We start from the raw sequence: 21,887 nt of genomic DNA on the forward strand, positions 1-21,887 counted from the left end.
GGACCTACGGTCTAAAAGCGGTCGCTCTTAACCACCCATGTCTGCGCAGAACCGCGGCTCCTTCCAGAGACCTAAATGTTGTAGTCGCTATATCCATGGCGAATCAATGACTTCTGCCGAAGTCCTCTGACCCTCCTGAAGAATTTTTCTGGCCTCTTGTCTCTCTGGTTCTGGTACATGGTCAATATATGGCGAAAGGTCGCGCCACATTTGTCTGTCATATCTCCCCAGAATGGCCAGGGCATTTGCAGCTTTTACTAGTAGAGCTGACATTGAGGAAAATCTCTTTCCTGCGTTGTCCAGTCTCCTACCTTCCCTGTCTGGCGGTGCCGTAATTGGAGCGGACGGATTTCTCGATTTCTGTTGCACCTCCTGTGTAATACCGGAGTCCGGTTTGGGATGACCCAAAAGACACGCTGGAGCATCTGCAGGCGCTTTATATTTTTTGTCCAGTCTGGCAAGCACTGGAGTCTCCATAACCTTTAGGCCTTCCTCCCAAATATGACTTACAATAGGTAAGGACCGAACAGATCTTCGATAGGGTTCCTTAAAGTTATATAGGAAACATTCAGCTTTATCCTCCACCATGTTATGTTATGTTATTCATTATTTGTTAAGCGCACATACGCCCAAGGGCTTCTTGGCGCTGGTGAGAGAGTCAAACATAACAATACATAGAAGACATACAATCACTGTTTACAATAAGCCTGAGAAAAAAGAAAAGTTTTAAATGCCTTCCTAAAGGCAAGGAGGTCCTTACTGTGTCGCAGAGTCAAAGGAAGGGAATTCCACAGTGAAGCAGCTAAAAATTGAAAACTGCTGCCTCCCTGACGTTTCTTTTTGAAACGAGGGACCTCAAGTAGGTCTTTGTGGATTGATCTCAAGCTGCGCAAGGGTTTGTATTTGCGCAGTAGTAGTCTAAGGAACATGGGACCCTTACCCTCCAAAGCCTTGAACACAATACAGCCCACCTTGAATGTAGCTCTCTGTTCCACAGGCAGCCAGTGCAAAGTCTCTAGTCCATGTCTAATTGATTCCCACTTCGGGACTTTGCAGATAAGTCTCGCAGCTTGATTTTGCAAGTATTGCAATCTTTTAAGTTGGCCAATAGGCGCCCCCAAATAGAGGCCATTTGAGAAATCGATGTGAGATAGGACTAGGGCACTAACTGTCTGAATTAAGGCCAAACCTGTAAGGAGATGTGCTATTTTCTTGATCTTCCTCAGTTGAAAAAACCCCAAGGAGACCACAGTTCCGACTTGACTTTCCAAGGTAAGATCCTCACTAAGAGTCACTCCCAAACTTTTTACTGTACGGGATTTTTTTGGGGGCGAGCCCATGTCCGATGGCCAAAAGCTAGGACTCCAACTGATCTCACTCTTCCCAGGTAGAATGAGCTCCGTTTTTCCCGGATTTAACTTAAGGTGGTTTAGAGACATCCACCTCTGGATAAAAGACATAGTTGCTCGAAATTCCTCGGCAGCATTGTGAGAATTTAGCACAAAAACCAACTGCAGGTCGTCTGCATAATTATATACATCAACCTTAAACTCTCGTAGGGAGAACAACAGAGGCCGCATATACAAATTAAATAATAAAGGGGACAAGGAGGATCCTTGAGGAACCCCACAAAAGGAAATGTTTTTAGGGGCTGTGAAAGAACCCAGTCGAACCGATTGGGTACGTCCTGAAATAAAGGACTTGAGCCAAGCCAAGGCCAAGTCCCGAAGACCGGCCTGTTCGACACGGTTGACCAGGATGGTATAGTCAACCGTGTCGAATGCGGCAGACAGGTCCAATAACAGCAAAGCCTGGTGCAAGTCCCTGTCTGCGTTAGACCTTAAAGTATTCTGAACGGCCAATATCACTGCCTCAGTAGAGTGACCAGGCCGGAAACCTGCCTGGTTGGGTTGTAAATAGCCAGAGGCTTCCACAAAACTTGATAGGCAGTTGGTTACATGCGCCTCCAATATTTTGGATAAATAAGGCAGTAGCGATATTGGTCTATAATTAGAAAGGTCTGAGGAGTCAATGCCAGGTTTCTTTTTTAAAGGGATCAGTAAGGCCTGTTTAAAACTATTAGGAACAATCCCTGACATGAGGGAGTTAGTAAGCAGAGAAATCAGGCTACTTGGGAATGCCCGACCAATTTCTCTCATTACTTGGGGAGGGCAGACATCCTGAGGAGATCCTGATTTAACTCTAGTGAGCAAATCATGAAGGGTTTGGTCAGTGATTAAGGGGAAGGAATGCAAAGTAAGAGGGTTTAAAAAGGTATCATCTATCGGGACACAAACTGGAAGCTTGGATAGAGTATCCTTAATCAACACTATTTTATCATTAAAATAGTCATTCAGCGAGTTGCAGAGCAATTGTGAGGGGACAACCGGGGGAGAAGTTCTCTCATCATTACACAACTCAGTCACAATCCTGAAAATTTCTTTCGACTTATTAGTCGCGTTAAGTATTTTAGAAGAGAAATAAGCAGTTTTGTGAGTGTGCAACGTCTTTTGGTAGGCTTTACGAGTTGAACAGTATGCGATCCTTGCTTGAGGACAGTAATTGGTACGCCATGTTCTCTCTTGCTGCCTCACTGCAAGTTTTAATTTCCTCAACTCCGGCGTGAACCACTTATGTGCGTCCGCGCCGCGTGAGTTATCAAAGCGAGTGAGGGGGACACAGACATTAATGGCCGAGTTTAGCCAATCTTGAAGCCTACAATCGGCTATCTCCACATCTGAGCTCTGCTCTGGCAGAGTAGACTTTAACAAATTTAAAAAAGCTGACATGTCCAACGAGGACCATTTCCGAGTCAGACTGGTAGCCTTCAGCTTAAATTGAAGAGCTTTCACAACACAAAATGAGAAACTAATGGTAAAATGATCAGACCAGCTACAAGGTTTAATATCAATAAAATCGATAGCTAAATTCAGTGACCAAAGTTGATCGAGACTGTGGCCCTTTTGATGGGTCTGAGTATCTATATGTTGTATTAGATTCAGATCACTCAAAAGGTCCCTCATCTCAGCTGCTTGGGGATCTAATAGTATGCTGTCAAACCAGAGATTTAAATCCCCAATCAGGAGTAGTTTAGAATTATTGGTGGCTAGCATGGCCAGTTGCTCCGCAAAAATGGCAGGAAACATAGCCATAGTTTGGGGCGGGCGGTATAGTAAAACCACCACAAGTGTCCCATTAACAGTATCCAATTTGGCAACAATATTCTCCACATTAGGTATATCTAAGGAGGGGAGTTGTCTAAGTTGATGTTTCTTATTGGAGATGATGGCCACCCCGCCCCCAATTTACCTGCCGGTCGTGACACGGAGATAATATAATAATCAGCAGGCAAGGCAGCTAAGATGTCCGGTAATGAATCCGGTGTAAGCCATGTTTCGGTCAACAGGAGTAAATCCGGTTTAGTATCAGATAGTAACAAAAAGATGTCTGTCTGATGTTTGGTCATAGAACGGGTGTTTAAATAGACACATTTAAAATTACAGGTAGTACCTGGCGTGCTTTCCGAAACCGCGTAACTAGAGGCAGGGTCCGTAGTTAGATTGATAGGATTAGTGATGCCTAGGCGAAATGTCCGTTTCACCGTGTTGAGGGGTACGGGGGGGCACATCATGATGGAAGGTCGCAGCGCTAGTAAGTCAGCGGATGTGTACACTAAAGGACGAACAAAGTCCTTCGCCCCTAGCCCCGGATGCTCGCGGACGAGCTTGACTCTAGCGCGACTCCGGCGCGCCTCCGTCGCGCCCGCTGCGCTCGTCCGCTGCGCTCCCTCCAACACATTACGTTTTATGTGAGGGAGCCTCGAGCGACTGGACCGCTGCCACAGGTCCCTGCGCTCTCTGGCTCCTCCCAATATGGCGCCCGTTCCCACCACCAGACCGGCACTAGGAGCCGCGGTAGGTGAGCCGCCCTCCACACAATCGGCAGAAGCCGCGATGGACCAAGGCAGAGGGGCCGCAGTGTAAGGTGAGAGTGCGAGTGGCGCTATTAATCAACCGCCCTGCACGCATACAAATACAAAAGCACTCGCCAGCTATTCCGCATGCAAGTCGCAGTTGCAATCACCGCTTTGCACACAGTAGCTGTTTAAAACACAATATGGCAAAAATAATAATACAAGTTAAAATTAGTAAGAGCAATTGTAGTCAGGTCTACCGTAATGCAGAGTCTCTCAATAAATGGCGCCGGGCTGCTACCACCAACCCGGAATCCACGAGTGAGAGAGGACTCCCTATCGTTTTATGGGAGGGAGCCTCGAGCGACTGGACCGCTGCCACAGGTCCCTGCGCTCTCTGGTAAGTGCGAATCTTTTAGTGGTCCTTTCCATCAGGTTATGAAACCCACCAATGTCCTCTGGTGGAGAATCCACAGGTTTCGGTGTAGAAGACGAAGGTGACTGAATGAGATAATAGTCCCACTCTCTACTAGGGCCCGTAATCTCTCCTTCATGGTCATCATCCGTGGTATCTGGATCCTGCTGAGATCTTGGTGGTGGATATTTAGGAATAGGCTCCGGCAAGATCTCCCGCCTTCGCAATGGAGTACCCGGTACAGAGCGTGGGCTAGGCGTAACTTCGGAACTTCCTTAGAGGCCTGAGGCACTGGATATCTTCTCCTATAATCTTCTAACATGACTTGTAGATCCTTCAATAAAGAAGACGGTACACTTTTACTACGTGATGCTCCTGGTGGTATTGATGCTGGAGATGATCTTGAAATCCTTCATACTCATCCTCCGAGTCTTCTTCCTGGTATTTCACCATTAACTGCGATGGGCTACTAGCATATCCAAACGGACCTCCTTCACCGTCGTCCTCTGAGTCCTCTTCCTCTTCCTCTAGAAAGTGAGAAGAAACTAATGGAGACACTTTACTTGGAGATGTAATTTCTGGTGTGATTGTTCTTTTCCAGGCCCAAAAACGATTTTGGGTACAGGCGCTGAATGAATAACTTGCTTGAGGTGCATTCAAAGGAATGATCATTTGTTTTTAAATAATTTAATTAATTCTGAGCACAATGTCTTTTAACTTCGGATACTTTTTGTGCTCACTTACCGCTGCACGCTGTTCCTCTGACACCCGCAGTTCATTCCGCCAACTCCCCGGTCTACCATGGGTCTTTCCCGGTTGTTGTGGAGGGAGTGAAGGCGGTAAAGACATCTCTTCCGGGTTAGAGGACAGGGGGCGGGACTACTTACATCCACACTACTTAGAGAGCACATGAGCAGGACGCGCAGCGGATGCGCGAAGCGGGCACGCCAGTGACGCGCCAAAGGAAAGCTCGTCTGCGCCCGTCCCCGACGGATCGGGACCAGCGACCATACCCCCTGCTCGAAATACGCTTTCTCTTAGATACTCCCACGAAGATCTCAACAAACTTCGCCCTAACTGCCATCAGAACTGTAAGATGCTGAGCCCAGAGAATCCATCTGTCCCTTGTCCTAGCTGTAATTTCTCCCTCTCTTTAAGTCTGCAACTTTCGAGAGCAGATACTTTGGTTTATAATAATCCTACTTCCTAAGTGAAGCACAAAGAGGATAATACAACCAAAGACTATCGATTTTTTTGGCATAAACTGTAGATCGCTGCCAAAATACAAAGAAGATATCTACGATTTAATAAGTGACCTCCAACCTGATGCCATCTTCCTGACGGAAACATGGCTCAATGATAGCTCAGGACCAGACCTAGCTACTTCAATCCCTTTGAATTACACGATCCTCAGGATGGATCGTAAGAATAAAATAGGTGGAGGCATAGGTATTCTTTTTAACAAGCATTTGCAATGCAATAGGTCTCGCATTAGGAACGTTTGAGCTATTGGTATTGAAAATGACAAATTTTGTATTTGTTTTGTTTTTGAAAATAGCGAAATTAATAGCTTTGTCAATTACAATGCCAATAGTTATAACTTTCGCAAATGTGACACCTATAACATTTGTAATGCAATATGTGTTGTAATTACGGGACTTACATGTATTGATATTACAAATAACAATGGCTTTTTATTTTTTTAAATAATGAATACTTAATTAAAAGTTATTGTAATTTATAATGGCAATAGCTTAAACTTTTGTAAATAACTTTTGTGAAGATTATGTTCAGTGTATTTTATTGTGACGAAAATCGAAGAACAGAAGTGAAATATTAACATATTTTTGTTACATTTGTAATAAAGCTTGAAACTTTGAGAGAACATACTTGAACCAGTTGTTGAATGGTTGCACAGATTGATGCTGTGATAGCGCTGAGTGATGTTGTGGTGGCGAACGAGTGATGCTGTGGCGTTCAGTCATGCTCTGGTAGCGCATAGTGATGTTGTGGTGCCCCTGAGTGATGCTGTGGTGGTGCTGAGTGATGCTGTATGCTATGCTATGTTTTGTTTAGCTATCCTAGGTTTTGTTTTGTTATGCTATGCTACGTTTTGTTATGTTATGTTATGTTTTGCTATCCTGTGCTTTTTTTTGCTATCCCATGCTTTGTTATGCATTGCTATGTTTTGTTATGCTATGCTATGTTGTGTTTTATTATGCTATGCTTTGTTTTGCTATGCTATGTTTTATTGTGTTTGGTATGCTATGCTATGTTTTGCTATGCTATGTTTTGTTGTGTTTTGTTATGCTATGTGTTGTGTTTTGTTATGCTATGTGTAGTTGTGTTTTGTTATGCTATGTGTTGTTTTGCTATCCTATGCTTGGTTTTGTTATGCTATGCTATGTTTAGTTTTGCTATCCTATGCTTGGTTTTGTTATGCTATGTTTTGTTGTATTTCGTTATGTTATGCTGTTTTGTTGTGTTTTGCTATGCTATGCTTTGTTATGCTATGCTATGATTTGTTATCCTATGTTTTGTTGTGTTTCATTATGCTATGCTTTGTTTTGCTATGTTTTGTTATGCTATGCTATGCTAAGCTTTGTTTTGCTATGCTATGTTGTTTTGTTATGCTATGCTACGTTTTGCTATGCTTTGCTATACTATGTTTGGTTATGTATGCTATGTTTTGGTGTGCTTTGTTATGCTATGTTTTGTTGTGTTTTGTTATGCTATGCTATGTTTTGTTATGCTATGCTATGCTTTGTTGTGTTTTGCTATGCTATGTTTTGTTTTGCTATGCTATTTTGTTTTTCTATCCTATGCTTTGTTTTGTTATGCTATGCTTTGCTGTGTTTTTTTACGCTATGCTATGTTTTGTTATGCTATGCTGGTGAGGGTGAGTGAGGGTGAGTGAGGGGGTGTGAGGGGGGGTGAGGGTGGGTGAGGGTGAGGAGGTGTGAGGGTGAGGAGGTGTGAGGGTGAGGAGGGTGAGGGTGCGTGATGGTGAGGGTGTGTGAGGGTGGTGAGGGTGTGTGAGGGTGGTGAGGGTGTGTGAGGGGGTGTGAGGGTGAGGGGGTGTGAGGGGGTGTGAGGGTGAGGGGTTGTGAGGGTGTGTGAGGGTGAGGGGGTGTGAGGGTGTGTGGGGGTGAGGGTGTGTGGGGGTGAGGGTGTGCGGGGGTGAGGGTGTGCGGGGGTGAGGGTGTGCGGGGGTGAGGGGGTGTGGGGGTGAGGGGTTGAGGGTGAGGGGGTGGGGTGTGTGAGGGTGGGGGTGTGTGAGGGTGGGGGGGTGTGAGGGTGAGTGAGGGTGGGTGAGGGTGTGTGTGGGGGTGAGGGTGTGTGGGGTGAGGGTGTGGGAGGGTAAGGGGTGGGTGAGGGTGTGGGAGGGTAAGGGGTGGGTGAGGGGTTGTGAGGGTGGTGAGGGGGTGTGAGGGTGAGGGTGTGAGGGGGTGTGAGGGTGAGGGGGTGTGAGGGTGAGGGGGTGTGAGGGTGAGGGGGTGTGAGGGTGTGTGGGGGTGAGGGTGTGTGGGGGTGAGGGTGAGGGGGGTGTGAGGGTGGGGGGTGTGAAGGTGTGTGAGGGTGTGTGAGGGTGAGGGGGTGTGAGAGGGGATGTGAGGGGGATGTGAGGGGGATGTGAGGGGGGTGTGAGGGGGTGGGAGGATAAGGGGTGTGTGAGGGTCAGAGGGTGTGTGAGGGTCAGGGGGTGTGTGAGGGTCAGGGGATGTGTGAGGGGGTGAGGGGGTGAGGGGTGGTGAGGGGGTGTGAGGGTGGGGGTGACAGGGGTGAGGGTGTGTGAGGATGTATGAGGATGTGGGTGACGAGGGTGAGGGGGTGTGAGAGGGTGTGAGAGGGTGTGAGAGGGGGTGTGAGGGGGTGTGAGGGTGAGGTGTGAGGGTGGGTGAGAGTATGAGGGTGTGAGGGTGATGGGGTGTGAGGGTGAGGGAGGGTGAGTGAGGGTGAGGGGGTGTGAGGGTATGGGTGTGTGAGGGTGAGGGGTGTGTGAGCATGGTAACTGTATGCTGCTAGGTCTCCCACATTGTGCCCAGCATCAAGAATGGATTGCTTGCAGTGGAGCCAGCTTCTGCCCCTGAAATGCCCGGCAAGCTGTGATGTTTTTGATGCTTTTTTTCCAAGCTAGGCATAAGGTCTTAAAAGTGTAAGGTAATAAATACAAATGCTGCTGTTAGTGTGGTATAAATATGTCTGCAAATGCATTTAAAAAGTACCGGTCACAAAAATACTTTTTACAAAAAGCGTTGGCAAAACCATTAGGTTTGGATGTAATGCGTTAATGCATTCAAAGACAGGCATGCATAAATGTGAATACTTTTTGTGCAGTTCTCTGAACGATGTGTATCTTTTTGTGCTTCCTATGCCTGTCTCCCCTTTAAAAAATAACTTCCCCAGATTATTGTGCTTCAGGCTACACAGAAACATGAAACAAAAGGCCTGTGTGCATTTGTAGATGCCTAAGTTTGCACACTGTAGCACATTAAAATCAGACCTATTGACTCTACCTTTGCTATCGGCGACTTTATCCTTTCATTTGTTACATATTACAGCCACAAACAGGTGAATTTAAACAAACCTTTAGCAGAAACAGTTCTCTCGCACCGGAAGCGAACCGGTTGAACTGTTTGGTTATTTCTCAGCAGCAATATCTGTCTACCACAACAAACAGCTTTGTATTAACATACACCACCAACCCTCTGATCAGTCACATACAGATTGCGCAGCCTTGACTTGGGCAGTGTTTACCATGAGCAGTCGGGGACTGAAGGATATATTCGGCAGGTTTGTGTGCACGTCTAGGTTATCAACAGCCCGGTGATTGAAAGTGATCGCAACACACTGAGCACAACACTGCAGGCACACATGCCTTAAAGAGCAAGTGGGGATGGGACGGGCAGTTAGAGGAAGACAATAAAAAAATAGAGAAGCGGTAGGCGATATTAATAAAGAAAGAAGGGATATAACAATCAGTGGAGGAAGAGGGGAGGTTTCAAGGAAAAGCCCAGAAGCACCGTCTATTTTTTGCTCACTCAGTGAGGTCTAGGCGCATCTTTGCGCCTAGACCACTCTGCGTGATCGTCATGGTGGGTCTTGTGAGGTGTTAAGCGCTTTTTCTTCTCCCGCCAAGTGGTTCTACTGCTTACTGTCTCTTCACTCCCTTTGCTTGCCCATTCACTAGCATATCTCCGTGCCAAAGGTGTGAGGAGAAGGGCTTTGTGGCGATTCACTCTGGAGCCAGTTTGCCCTCTCACGCAACAAACAACATTTGCTCCTTTCCAGCAGAGTTTCTACACGGGTCCACGCTAGGCTCTGGTGTTAGAGACCGGGTCTGTGATCAAAGCCATTTTGAAAAAGCTCCTCCACTCCAATGTCAACCATGTTCAGTTCTCTGGCCTAACGGCAGCCATGTTCATGCTTCCTCAAGCAGGGGATTCCTCTTGCTGCACTGCTACGGCATTTCTCCTTTCCCCAGTTTCATGTCCAAGGCACTCTGGTCCATTTCCCTTGTGGCTTCCGGTGGAGCAGTGTGGTATTTATGAATGTGGTGGTTACGCAGGATGTTGCAGGAGACTTTCATCGAACCCTCTGTTGGCCACTTTATGAGGCGCCAAGACGGAGAGTGACACACAGATCAAAATATGGCGGAATGGGAGAGAGAACTACTAGAGGCGGCCTCGGGCGCAGCACGTCTTCCGGGCACGAGCACTCTGGGATTAACGCGCTTCACGTTTCACTGTGAAGCGCGTTCACGGACCTGAATCGGCTCGTGCCCAGCCCACAATCGGCTCGTGCACAGCATGCCGAGAGGCGCCCCACACTGCTGGAGCACTCAACTGTGCATTAATTATAGTTAAGTGCTCCAGCAGCCTGAGGCGCCTGTTGACATGCTGTGATAAGTGGGGTCTCATGCTGTGATAATTGGTCTTGCAGCGCCTGAGGAAGTGGAGTCTCCTGCTGTGATAATTGGTCTTGCGGGCTTACGTGCTACAAACGCGCACAAGCTGCTCCACTTTCGAGCGCGTTCTCAGACCTGAATCGGCTCGTGCCCAGGTCTGTAGCTGCTCGTACACAGCTCTGACTCCCTTGGGGCCTAGCAAGATGACTATAAGTCTCGTTGGCGGCAGCGCTTCGCGCTGCAACGCCAGCGAGACCTAAAAAGGAATTTATTTGTAAATGGGAGGAACTACCGCTAAATAACTGTGAAGCTGGCCTATTTAAATTAGCCCTCTCACCCCAGTTCACTTTTTCAGGGATGCTGATTTATCACCCCTCGGGATCAGCAGGAGCCTGGGCGGCTGCGCTCCCGGATTTCATTGCTCATTATCTACTTGAAGCCACTAACTTCTCGATTTTAGGAAATCTAAACTTACATCTTGACTACCACAACTGCTCAACTTGCTTGACAAAATTTCATATCTAGACGCTCTCAATTTGCCACTATGTAATTCTAGTCCCACGCATAAAGCAGGACACTTGTTAGATCCTATCTTTTCCAATGTAAATAATTTAACATGCGAGCCTAATACACCTTTATTCTGGTCAGACCATTACTTAGTTAGCTTTAAGGTCAAGCAGGTAGGGAACAAGAAGTCATCACTGGCCAATGCCGACGCAATTTGGTCCAGAAATTGGAAAAGGCTTAATATAGACCTCCTAAACACCCAACTATTTAATTCAAAACCAGACTTAAAAGAAGTAAAAATTTCGGATACGAACATAATCAATAACTGGTTAACTTCTGCAGCAGATACTATTATCCGATTAAAAAAAGAACAAACCGAGGTACCATCAACCTCCAGCACCATGGTTCTCGGAGATTCTTAAAGCCGAAAAAACTAGATGTAAAGTGCTAGAGAGGCAGTGGAGAAAACATTATGAACCGGCGGAAAAACTCTTTTACAAGCAAGCCATCAAAGCCTACCAGTTATCATGCAAGACGGCAAGGGCGGAATACACAAAAAATAACATTCTTGCTGTCCAAAATAATCCAAAACTTCTTTTTAAAGTGGTACAAGAATGTTTGGGTGCAGCACACCAACCAGAAACCCCTAAACTATCTGTAATTCAATGCACACAGCTAGCGAACTATTTTAATGATAAAATCGAGAAAATGTATACCGAATTCAGTATAAACCGAGAACAGAGCCCTGAACCCACTCAAATGTCATCTACTCCTAGTCCTTTTAGGGAGCTGGCAGCACCCTATGGGAATTTACTTACCAGTTGGCAACTGTTAGATTCAGCAGCCTTCATGGATATATTAAACAGCATTAAGTCGGGCTCCCCGAAAGACCCTATCCCTGTACACATTCTAAAAAAGCTGAAACCTCTGATCTTAAATGGGATAAGGGATCTTCTCAATGCCTCAATTGACAAAGCAGTGGTGCCGGACATATGGAAACACGCAATGGATCTACCCTTACTGAAGAAAGCGAATGTTGATCCGGAAGTTTTTTCCAACGTTCGCCCTGTCTCACTGTTGCCTGCATTTTCCAAAATTTTGGAAAAGCATGTCAATAATCAACTAACGGATTTTGTGAACTCCCACAATCTCCTGCACCCATCCCAATCTGGGTTCAGCGCAAGCTATTCAACGGAGTTTGCACTCCTGGGAGTGGCGGAAACAATTTGTCAGAGGTTGGACAAGGGTAGCATATCCCATGCGACCCTGGTCCAAACTCTTAAATCTAAGGGTGTTGGTGGCTCCGCCCTGAAATGGCTGGAGAGCATCTTGTCGAATCGCACTTTCCAAGGCTTCTCCAATATTAATAATTTCATCCAATAATAATAATTTCATCCCTCTCGTTTCTCCTCATGGAGTGCCTCAAACAATTTGTCAGAGGTTGGACAAGGGTAGCATATCCCATGCGACCCTGGTCCAAACTCTTAAATCTAAGGGTGTTGGTGGCTCCGCCCTGAAATGGCTGGAGAGCATCTTGTCGAATCGCACTTTCCAAGGCTTCTCCAATATTAATAATTTCATCCAATAATAATAATTTCATCCCTCTCGTTTCTCCTCATGGAGTGCCTCAAGGCTCCATCTTGAGTCCTCTACTTTTTAATGTTTACATCAGTCCTTTGGCAACTATAGCAGAAGAAGCGGGCCTTACTATATTTTCCTACGCTGACGACATCCAGCTTGTCTTCTCTTTATCGACTGATGACAAGTCTGAGGTGTCACCCCTCCACACAGGACTTCAAAAGATCGCTGAATGGATGCACTCCATTAAACTGAAGCTAAAAGGCGAGAAAACAGAGCTTCTTATCTTTGGGGAACAGAAGGAGCTCTGGGGTCCACTGCATTGGCCGACTGAAATGGGTCCTACTCAACCGTCGCAGTCCGTTCGCAATCTGGGCATCATTATTGATGACCAACTGTCCATGCGACAACAATCAGTTAAGAACACCTCAATATGTTTTGCCATTTTAAAGTGGCTGAGAAAAAACTATGGCTGCTACCAGAAGGGGCACAAAGGACAGTAGTCCAAGCCCTTATTGTATCAAGGCTGGACTACGGGAACATCATATACTTAGGAGCCAATAAAGAGGTTACTCGTCGACAGCAAGTGATCCAAAATGCTGCAGCCAGACAGTTATATCGTCTTCCTAGAATGACCCACATTACAGGCTACCTCCGTGATCTACACTGGCTAAAGATTGGAAACCGCTCTAAATTTAAAGCACTCTGTTTCATGCACAGAATCAACACTGGTAAGACTCCCAGCTTTCTCTGTGAGCTGGTTAAACAATACATCCCTAATAGTCATCTTCGCTCGTCGAAGCAGGCTAAATTTGTGATCCCAAGATTTAAACTAGTTCGGATGGGTGGTCGCTCCTTTGCTCAGCTGGCTCCTGTTCTGTGGAACTCACTACCTCTTCTGCTCCATCATTAACAGAACTATGTAAAATTTCGAAAAGGCATTAAGACTTGGTTGATAAATCAATAACTCCTCAGACTCTTCCTTAGCCTAGTGGAGGTCCAGGGCGCCGGGAAACCTCCGGGTAGCTGTTGCGCCATATAAATTCATTAATAATAATAATAATAATAATAATAATAATAATAATAATAATAATCGTTGTCATCCTATTCGTCGTAGTCACCGTCGCCTTTGTTGTAGTCGACGGTCCCGTGGTTGTTGCAGTCGTCGACGATCCAGTCGCCGATGTGAATATAGCCATGGTCGTCGTCGTAGTCGAAGGGCTCGTCGTCGACACAGTCATCGACGGTGGAAGGGTTGATGGCGATAAAGTCTTAGAAACAGTCTTTACCTCATGCTTCGTTGATGACTATGCCGTTTTCGCAGATGATGATGTCATTTTTATGTTGACGCTCCCGTCGACGGTGTAAATGTTTTCTCTTTCTCCTTAGAAGTTGTGGAGGATGGCCTTTTGATAGTTATCTTGACCCTGGGAGGAGATTTTGAAGGCTCTGAGGTAGTTTTCTTTACTTATTTCACCTCTGAAGCAGTACCCTTCTTCCCCTTACCTTTGCCTGAAGGAGATTTTGAGGGACTGCGCCCTGAAGAGGTCTTTTTAGGGGCCTTTTCAAGTCTCTCACCTGAAGTATGAACCTAAGGAGATCTGTTCCTTTTTTGAGATCTCCTAGACGAAGAGGACTCCTCCTCACTATCACTTGAGAGGATCTCCTTCCTGGCTTTAACCTTCTGAAGCCATAGTAGTAGTCTTCCCTCACGATCCCTCAAGGTTTCATTTGAGAAGGTACGACATACCTTACAATCCTTCGCCTGATGGTCTGGATAGAGGCAGTATATGCAGTCTTTATGAGGGTCATCTGCATAAAGTTTTTTTAAAGCAGGCGGCACAAGCTCTAAATAATCCTTTTTTCTCCTTGTCAGCCATGGTAGAAGAAAAAGGAATTTCAAATAAGTAAATCTGGAAAAAGAGTGTACCTCAAATCCCAATCAAAGTGAGGAGTTTGAGCAGAGCTCAAAGGAGACTCCCTAGCGCAATGTGCGGTAGAAAATCTGAGGAGCAAGAGTTTCTCTCAGGAGGGTTCTAGAGGGTGAGAAGCTTGGATTGGTTCAGGAACAAGTTTGGTCCTTTTTACATAACAAGTGTTATGGGTTGCAAAAGAGAAATGGGCCTAGGCCTCTTTCAGTTTGCTATACTGCTAAGCATTGCTTTTTTATGTTATGTTATGTTAATTTAGTCTTTTATAGCGCGCGGCTACTCCATAGAGTGTCCCGGCGCTTTTATTGAGAGCCTATAGCAGAATAACACAACACAGTAAAATAAAACGGACCCAGCAGAGGGAGAGAAAAGCAAACTAAAGGGCAAAAAGCCAAGTTTTAAGGCCTTTCCTAAAAGTCAACAAATTAGAGGTGCTGCGTACTGCCAAAGGCAGAGTGTTCCAAAGCTGTGGCGCCAACAGCCTAAAAGAGCGACCTCCAATGCAGGCCCTTTATACTCGAGGGACCACAGCAAAGAACAATGATTCAGATCTCAGAGATCGGGCCGGATGGTAAAAGGCAAGCCTCCTTTGGAGATATTTTCCTCCAGAGGCGTGGAGAGCCTTGTGGGCCAGGGTCAAGGCCTTAAAAACTATCCGCATCCGGATAGGCAGCCAATGGAGCGACTGCAAAAGGCCGGAGAGACTGGCTCGCCTATACAGGCCAAAAATGGCCCGCGCGGCCGAGTTCTGGACCACCTGCAACCGTTGCAGGAGATATTCCGGCAGGCCAAGGTATAGGACGTTGGAATAGTCCAGTCTTGAACCAATTAAGGCCTGCACCGTCGTCTTCCTATGATCTTTTGAGAGCAGAGGAAGGAACTTACGGAGCATCCTGAGGAGGCCAAAACATGTTCCCGTAAGACCAAGGATCCGAGATCTTAACGTCAGACCATTATCAATCTTGATCCCCAAATTCTTTGCTAGCTGGGACGAACGCGCTGGAGGAAACATTAACAGGCCACCATTCCTGCCAGACTCGGTCAGATGGACAGCCGAAGAAGAGACTCCGGTCTCGACGACAGGGAATGATTCAGGCATGTGAATCTATGAAAGCTCCAATACTGGAGTAAGTGTAGCTTAGAACGGATCGCTGCAGATGCAAAAGGTAACAAATGCTATTTTGAATACAGGCATCTAGTGGTTCAATATTGTTGTTGTTACAATACACAACAAATCTTTTCCATTTTGTTGCATTACATGCTCCGGTGATAGGCTTTCTTTCTTTTTTAAGAATAGTCATACAGTCTGGTGGCAAAATTAAGTATCCTAACTCTATGCTTTGAGGAGCAGGATCGCTAGATTGAACTCTTTGGGGGTTGGGTGTCTAATTTCACCATGGCTCTGAGGGAGAAGGCTGAAATAGAGATGCCGCTTTTGATGTGGAACCACAGACTTGTGGGAATCCCCATTCTAGAAAGTATGGAAGGAGAACCTGGTGATGAAGTTCCCACTCATGTATTTGTTGCTGCATCCTGCTGAGGAGGCTGGCAATTTGATTGTTCACTCCTATGAGGTGCTCTGTCAGAAGATGAATTCTGTGATCGACTGCCTAATGCCAAATGATCTGAGAGAGGAGCGATAGTTGCAGAGAGTGTGCCTCTCCGCCCCCTGTTTTTGTACATAGTACATAGCTGTCCTATTGTCCGTGCTGACTAAAACAACTTTCCCTATGAGGTGACACTGAAAAGCTTTGAGTGCTAGATACACAGCAAGAAGCTCTAGAAAGTTGATGTGGAGACTTTTGCGCTCGTTGTCCCACAGACCCTAAAATTGTCAAGTTCTGTACTTGGGCACCCCAACATGTAAGATATGCGTATGCTGTTAGCACAATCTGTGGAACATGGTCAATGAAGGGCCGCTCTTTTGATACGTTTTGTGGGTTCCACCACTGAAGAAAGTGATGGGTTCAGCTGTCTACCAGCACTAGATCTGTTAATTGATCATGTGACTGATTCCGCTGACGTGCTAAGCATTCTTGTAGCCGACGCATGTGTAATCTTGCATGAGGCACTATTGCAAAGCATGATGCCATCATGCCTGGCAGTTGCATGAAAGTCCTGACTGCTAAGTATTGATTGGTCTGAAACTGTAGTAACAGTTTGGATATTTTGAATTCTGGTTGCATTGTGAGAGGCTAGAGCTCTGGGAGGTATTTAGAGTTGCTCCCAGATAGGACTGCATTTGTGAAGGATGAAGATGAGACTTTTGCGTATTGACCGTAAACCACAATTGGTAGAGTACGTTTAATGTAGTCTGAGTGTGTTGCAAACACTTTTGGTGTGTGCTAGCAATGTGCTGGGTGAACCGGAATGTGAAAGAACGCGTCTTTTAAGTCTAGTGTGGACATTAAATCACTTTGGTGTAGAAGTGGAAGCACTTGCTGAAGCGTAACCATATGGAAATGTTCTGACCGTATGTACATGTTTAACATTCTTAGGTCCAAAATTGGTCTTAAGGAGCCATCCTTTTTGGGGATTAGAAAGTACAGAGAGTAAACACCTGAACCTTGGTACAGTAATGGAACTGGTTTTATTGCTCTCTTTCTAAAAAGAGATTGTATCTTAAGTTTGAGGAGCTGTAGGTGCTCTGACGAACGTTTGTGAGTGCGAGGTGGAATATTTGGAGGATTGCTGGTAAGCTCCAGGCATTAACCATGTTGGATAATGTCTAGCACCCATTTGTCCTATTGGGAAGAAATTGGTGAAGTCTTCCCCCGACAGGTGTTAAATGATCGGGGGGAAATGTAGGCAAGTCACTGTTTATTGGAGGAAGAGGAGTTACGCGTTGGCGTTTTTTTTTACTCCTACCTTTGAAATGGTTTCCTCTATATCCTCCTCTATGGAAACCCCTAGAGGGAGAGAGTTGTGCATTTGATTCATAGGGGGAAGCATTAGGGTCTGAGGACGTACTTTTGGACCCTCCTCTATACAATGAGCAACAATAGGAGCCTCTGTTTGATGGAGACTGAAGCGCTCCCATAGACTTTGCCATGTCTGTTTTTTTTCTTTTTTTCCAGGGCCTCATCTACTTGAGGTAACAAAAATGTGTTGTTTGTTAAAAGGGGTATTCAAACTAGACAGCTGAGCTTCTGGTTTAAAACCTGAAATTCTAAGCGATGCATGTTGTCATAGGCGAATGCGAATGTTAATTCCCCCTGCTGCAGTGTCAACAGCATCTAAAGCACATCTAATGGAGGAATTCGAGATGAGTTTACCTTCTTTTACTAATTCCTGTGCTCTTTTCTTATGCTCCTCTTGGAGGTGTTGAATTAGATCTTCCATTTAGTCCCAGTGGGGTCTATCATACCTGGCTAGTAGGCCCTTCGTATTTGGCAATAGGCAAGGGGTTAGTGGCTTTAGCAGCTACTCTTTTACCAGATGCATCTATCAGTTTAGACTCTGTCTGGGGGTGGTGCATCTGCAGAGGTTTGTGAATTTGCTCTCTTATGAGCATTAGAGACTACTAGTGAGTCTAAAAGGTAATTGCCTCTTAATAAAAAACGGGATCAGATGGAGGTGTATATTTTTTGTCAACCCTAGGTGTCAATATGCGGGCACGAACAGGGTCTTTAAAGATGTCATCGGCATGTGTCATCATGCCTTTAAACATAGGTAGACTCTGACTTGTCCTATGTGTAGAACCTAGTGTGTCAAATAAAAACCCTATTTCTAAAGACTCTTTGTATAATTTAACCCCATGGTAAGCTGCTGCTCTTGAAATCAGCTCTTGATAAGCTACATCATCATCTGGGGTGATGGCTTCGCAGGATATAGATCTGGATCATTATTCATGGGTAGATCAATATTATAGTTATCCCATGGGTATGCTGGTAAATGACTATTATCATCGTCATCATCCTCCGCTATATCAGGCTGTGTATGTGGAGACCCCAGAGGTGCTATGTGTAAAGGATCTGCGCCTGGCAATGGTGGCAGTGGTGAAGATGGAGGAGGGTATTGATAATTAGGGTGAATAGGGTTTGTAGCCAGGTCATTCTTTTTCTTGAGAGGAATCTTATAGATAGTGTCCTCTGAGCAAACTTTCCTTTTGGAAGGTGTTTTTGCCAAAATATGTCCAGTGTCTGGATTGATGTAAAGTTTTGTCTGCTTAGGGTCTAGCTTTTCTTTCATAAGTTCTAGGATCGGTTCTGGAGGCTTTGGAAGGGCATCTTTCGATTTCATCAACAAAGGTTTTGGTGCCGATCTGTACTCGTGTTTTATGTCCTTCGGAGTGGAAGGTTTCAATTCCGAACCGGACTGGTCTTTTGTAGAGGAAGGTTTTGGTTCCAAAAACTGCTTTCCTCGACTCGGTCCAGAGCCGGAAGGCTTGAATCGTTGTTTTAGTGCCATGCCTGAGGGCGAGCCATTGGAAACATCTCTGTGCCGACCATTGCCCGAAGGCCAAGGTGGTCCTGAAGCCTTTTGTTTGGTCGAAGAAAGTTTGGAGGGTAGAGGGGCTTTAGTACTCACGGTACCCTGTCCGAGAGGAACGTAACAAAATGTGAGCTCCAGGTTCAACCTGGTCCAGAGGAGACAGCACTAAAAGTGATTATATTTTGGAAGTTTTTTCATGAGATGAACAAAATAGGAAATTACAAGAATAGACATTTGGACTGTAAATTTGAGAGCCTAGAGACGAGAGTCAGTATTATATTTGTTTAGAATTTGATGGAAAAGGAGTAGTGAGTGATGGAAGAGTGGATAAAATGTACACATATTGTAAAGGTAGCAAGATACTCTGAGCACAAGTTCACCGGACACAATAAAGAGGGATGTATGGCGAAGGAGGCAAGAAAAAGGTTTTACATTATAAAAGTGAGATTGGGTGGGTTTTAGTAGTGGAAGACACAGGAATGAGCATATTTTCACATTGCTATTAAACATGCAGTACAGCATATGAATATTGAATGGAGTTGAACACTGCTCATGAAAGAACATTAAGGTACAAAAGGTGTAAACAGATAGAATGTCGCCTTTACACAGACTGCCATCACTAAACTAAGGAAAGACATAAATTGCTGCAAACAGAAATGATTCCAAGATTAGGGACCCACACCCACTAATTCAATATTTACTTACCAATAATGAAGTTTTGTCTCCATTTAGTTGGCTGTCATCTCGAGATTTAACATAACGACGATGATTTTGGTAAAAGTTGGACAGCCCATAATACATAAACACATTGCTCTAAATGGGACAGAAACACATTTTATTCATAGTCTTTTAACAATAAATAAATCACATGGCAAAGTTGTGTCTTTTGCTTGTATGGTTCGGTCTCATTGTGTTGGGGCGTGTGATCATTCATTAATTTAAAAATAAAAATCCATACTTTATCTTCAACATTTTCTTTTACTTTCTATGTAAGCATACAAGAAGAAATAATGTGACAAAAGGACACTTGTGGACGAACCACTTCATAACTAAAGCACAATATTATCTGTAGAATAAAGAAGAAAATAGATCAGGCAGGATATATTCAATTTGTTTCTCCTATGCAGACGACACTCAACTAATCCTCTCGATCACAGAGGACCCCTCCAACACCAAAACCAACTTCGGCAATGCCATAACCAACGTAGCCAAATGGATGAGACATAACTGCCTCAAACTCAACTCTGACAAAAGGAAAATGCTACTTACCAGTATGCATCTGTTCTTGGCATGTAGAGCTGCAGAGTAGTACACTTTGCATAGATTACCATCTGGTATTGGGCTCGGATATTTGCACCTTGTTGTTGTCTTAGAAGAAGTCTTTGGTGGTCACGAGATAGGGGACTCCTCCCTTGTCTTCTATGGGAATGTTCCCTAATAATGCCATGGAAGCCCTTAGTTTGAGTGTTGAATGTGCTCTAGGGAGAATTGTCAAAGTGCCTTTTGCTTTTTGGTAGCAAATTTGAATACATTTGACTATCCACCTGGCAGTTCCTGTTTTGGAGCTGGGGTTGCCTTAAAGAGGTGGAGAGAAAGCTACAAACAGTTGTTTTATTTTTCCAAAGGGTTTAATTCGGTCTATCTAATAAAGCAAAGCTCTTCTGATGTTGAGTGTGTAACGAGCTCTTTCTGCTACAGAATCAGGGTTTTGGAAAAACACTGGTAACTCTATTGATTGATTGAGATGGAAAGCAGAAATTACCTTTGGAAGAAATTTTGGATTTGTTCTAAGAAACCTTTGTTTGGATATATTTGTAAAAAAGGGTTCTTGTTTGGTTTAAGCCTGGATCTCGCTTACTGTCCTAAGAGATGTGATTGCAACAAGGACCCCTACTTTCCATGTAACGAATTGTCATTCGCATTTACGTAAAGGCTCAAATGGGGAACCCATGAGCCTAGTAAGAACAATGTTTAAAGTTCCACACAGGAGATGGTGGCAGTCTGGGTGGAATTATCCTTTTAAGGCCATCCATGAAGGCTTTGATAGCAGGTACTTGAAACAATGACAAATGTTGTCTGTTTTGTAAGTAGGCGGCAAGGGCAGGTAGATGTAATCTGATTGATGAGTATGCAAGATTGCATCTTTGTAGATGGAGCAAATAGCAAATAATGTTTTGTATTGAAGCATCTAATGGCTCAATTGTGTTTTTGCAGTAAATAACGAACCTTTTCCATTTGGCTGCATAGCAAGCTCTAGAAGTGGGGCGTTTGGCTTCTTTAATAATATTCCTACAGTCCGGTGGGAGGTTCAGGTAACGGAACTCCAAGACTTCAGGAGCCAGATCGCGAGATTCAGTTGCGCTGGATCTGGGTGCCTTATTTCTCCATGGTTCTGCGTCAGCAGCTTTGGGGAGAGCCGTAATTTTTGATGAGGGACTAGTGATAGTTCGAGTAGTGCTGTGAACCATGGTTGCCGTTCCCAATGTGGGAGCAACTAGGATCATTTTAAGAGACTGTTGCTTGAGCTTACGTATTACTAGTAGAATGAGTGGGAGTGGCGGAAAAGCGTAAGCAAATTTGCCTGACCAGCTCATTCATATCGCATTGTACTTGGTCAGCGGGTGTGGAAACCTGGCGGCGAAGGTTGGGCATTTTATGTTTGTGTGTGTGGCGAACAGATCTATGTCTGGTTGGCCCCACATTTGGAAGAAAGGTTGAAGAACTTGTGGATGAAGTTCCCATTTGTGTATTTGTTTAGTCTGACGACTTAACAGATCCAATATCTGATTGCTTACTCCTGAAAGATGTTTCGCCACAAGATATATTTTTTGTGGAATGGCCCATCTCCATATGCTTTGCGCTAGGCGAGAGAGCTGCAGAGAATGTGTTCCTCCTTGCTTTTGTATGTCATACATTGCTGTCATATTGTCTGTCCCGACTAAGACAGTCTTGTTGAGAAGATGTACTTGGAATGACTTTAAGGCTAGAAATATTGCTAGTAGTTCTAGGTGATTGATTTGGAGCAGTTTTTGTTGGGTGGTCCCCCTGCCCTGAATTGTATGGTTTAGGAGAGGAGCTTCCCAGATGGTGAGTGATGAGTCTGTTAGCACTATCTGTGGAACCGGCTCTAGTAACGGCCGTCCTTTGGACAGGTTTTGTATGTTCCACCACTGCAGAGAGCGATGTGTCCTCGAGCCTGGC

The 21,887-nt window shown here is 45.0% G+C and overlaps 1 protein-coding gene across 1 annotated transcript in view; it reads right to left on the bottom strand.

Moving 5' to 3' along the window:
• Positions 1-21,887, bottom strand: part of CDC50A (cell division cycle 50 P4-ATPase accessory subunit A) — a 274,615-nt gene that overhangs the window by 121,007 nt on the left and 131,721 nt on the right. The window contains exon 3 of the mRNA XM_086926514.1: positions 19,392-19,499. Coding sequence (XP_086782640.1) covers positions 19,392-19,499 — 108 coding nt within the window. The remainder of the gene's footprint in view (positions 1-19,391; positions 19,500-21,887) is intronic.

Source organism: Lissotriton vulgaris, chromosome 6 (genome assembly GCF_964263255.1).
Source record: "Lissotriton vulgaris chromosome 6, aLisVul1.2, whole genome shotgun sequence".
NCBI lineage: Eukaryota > Metazoa > Chordata > Amphibia > Caudata > Salamandridae > Lissotriton > Lissotriton vulgaris.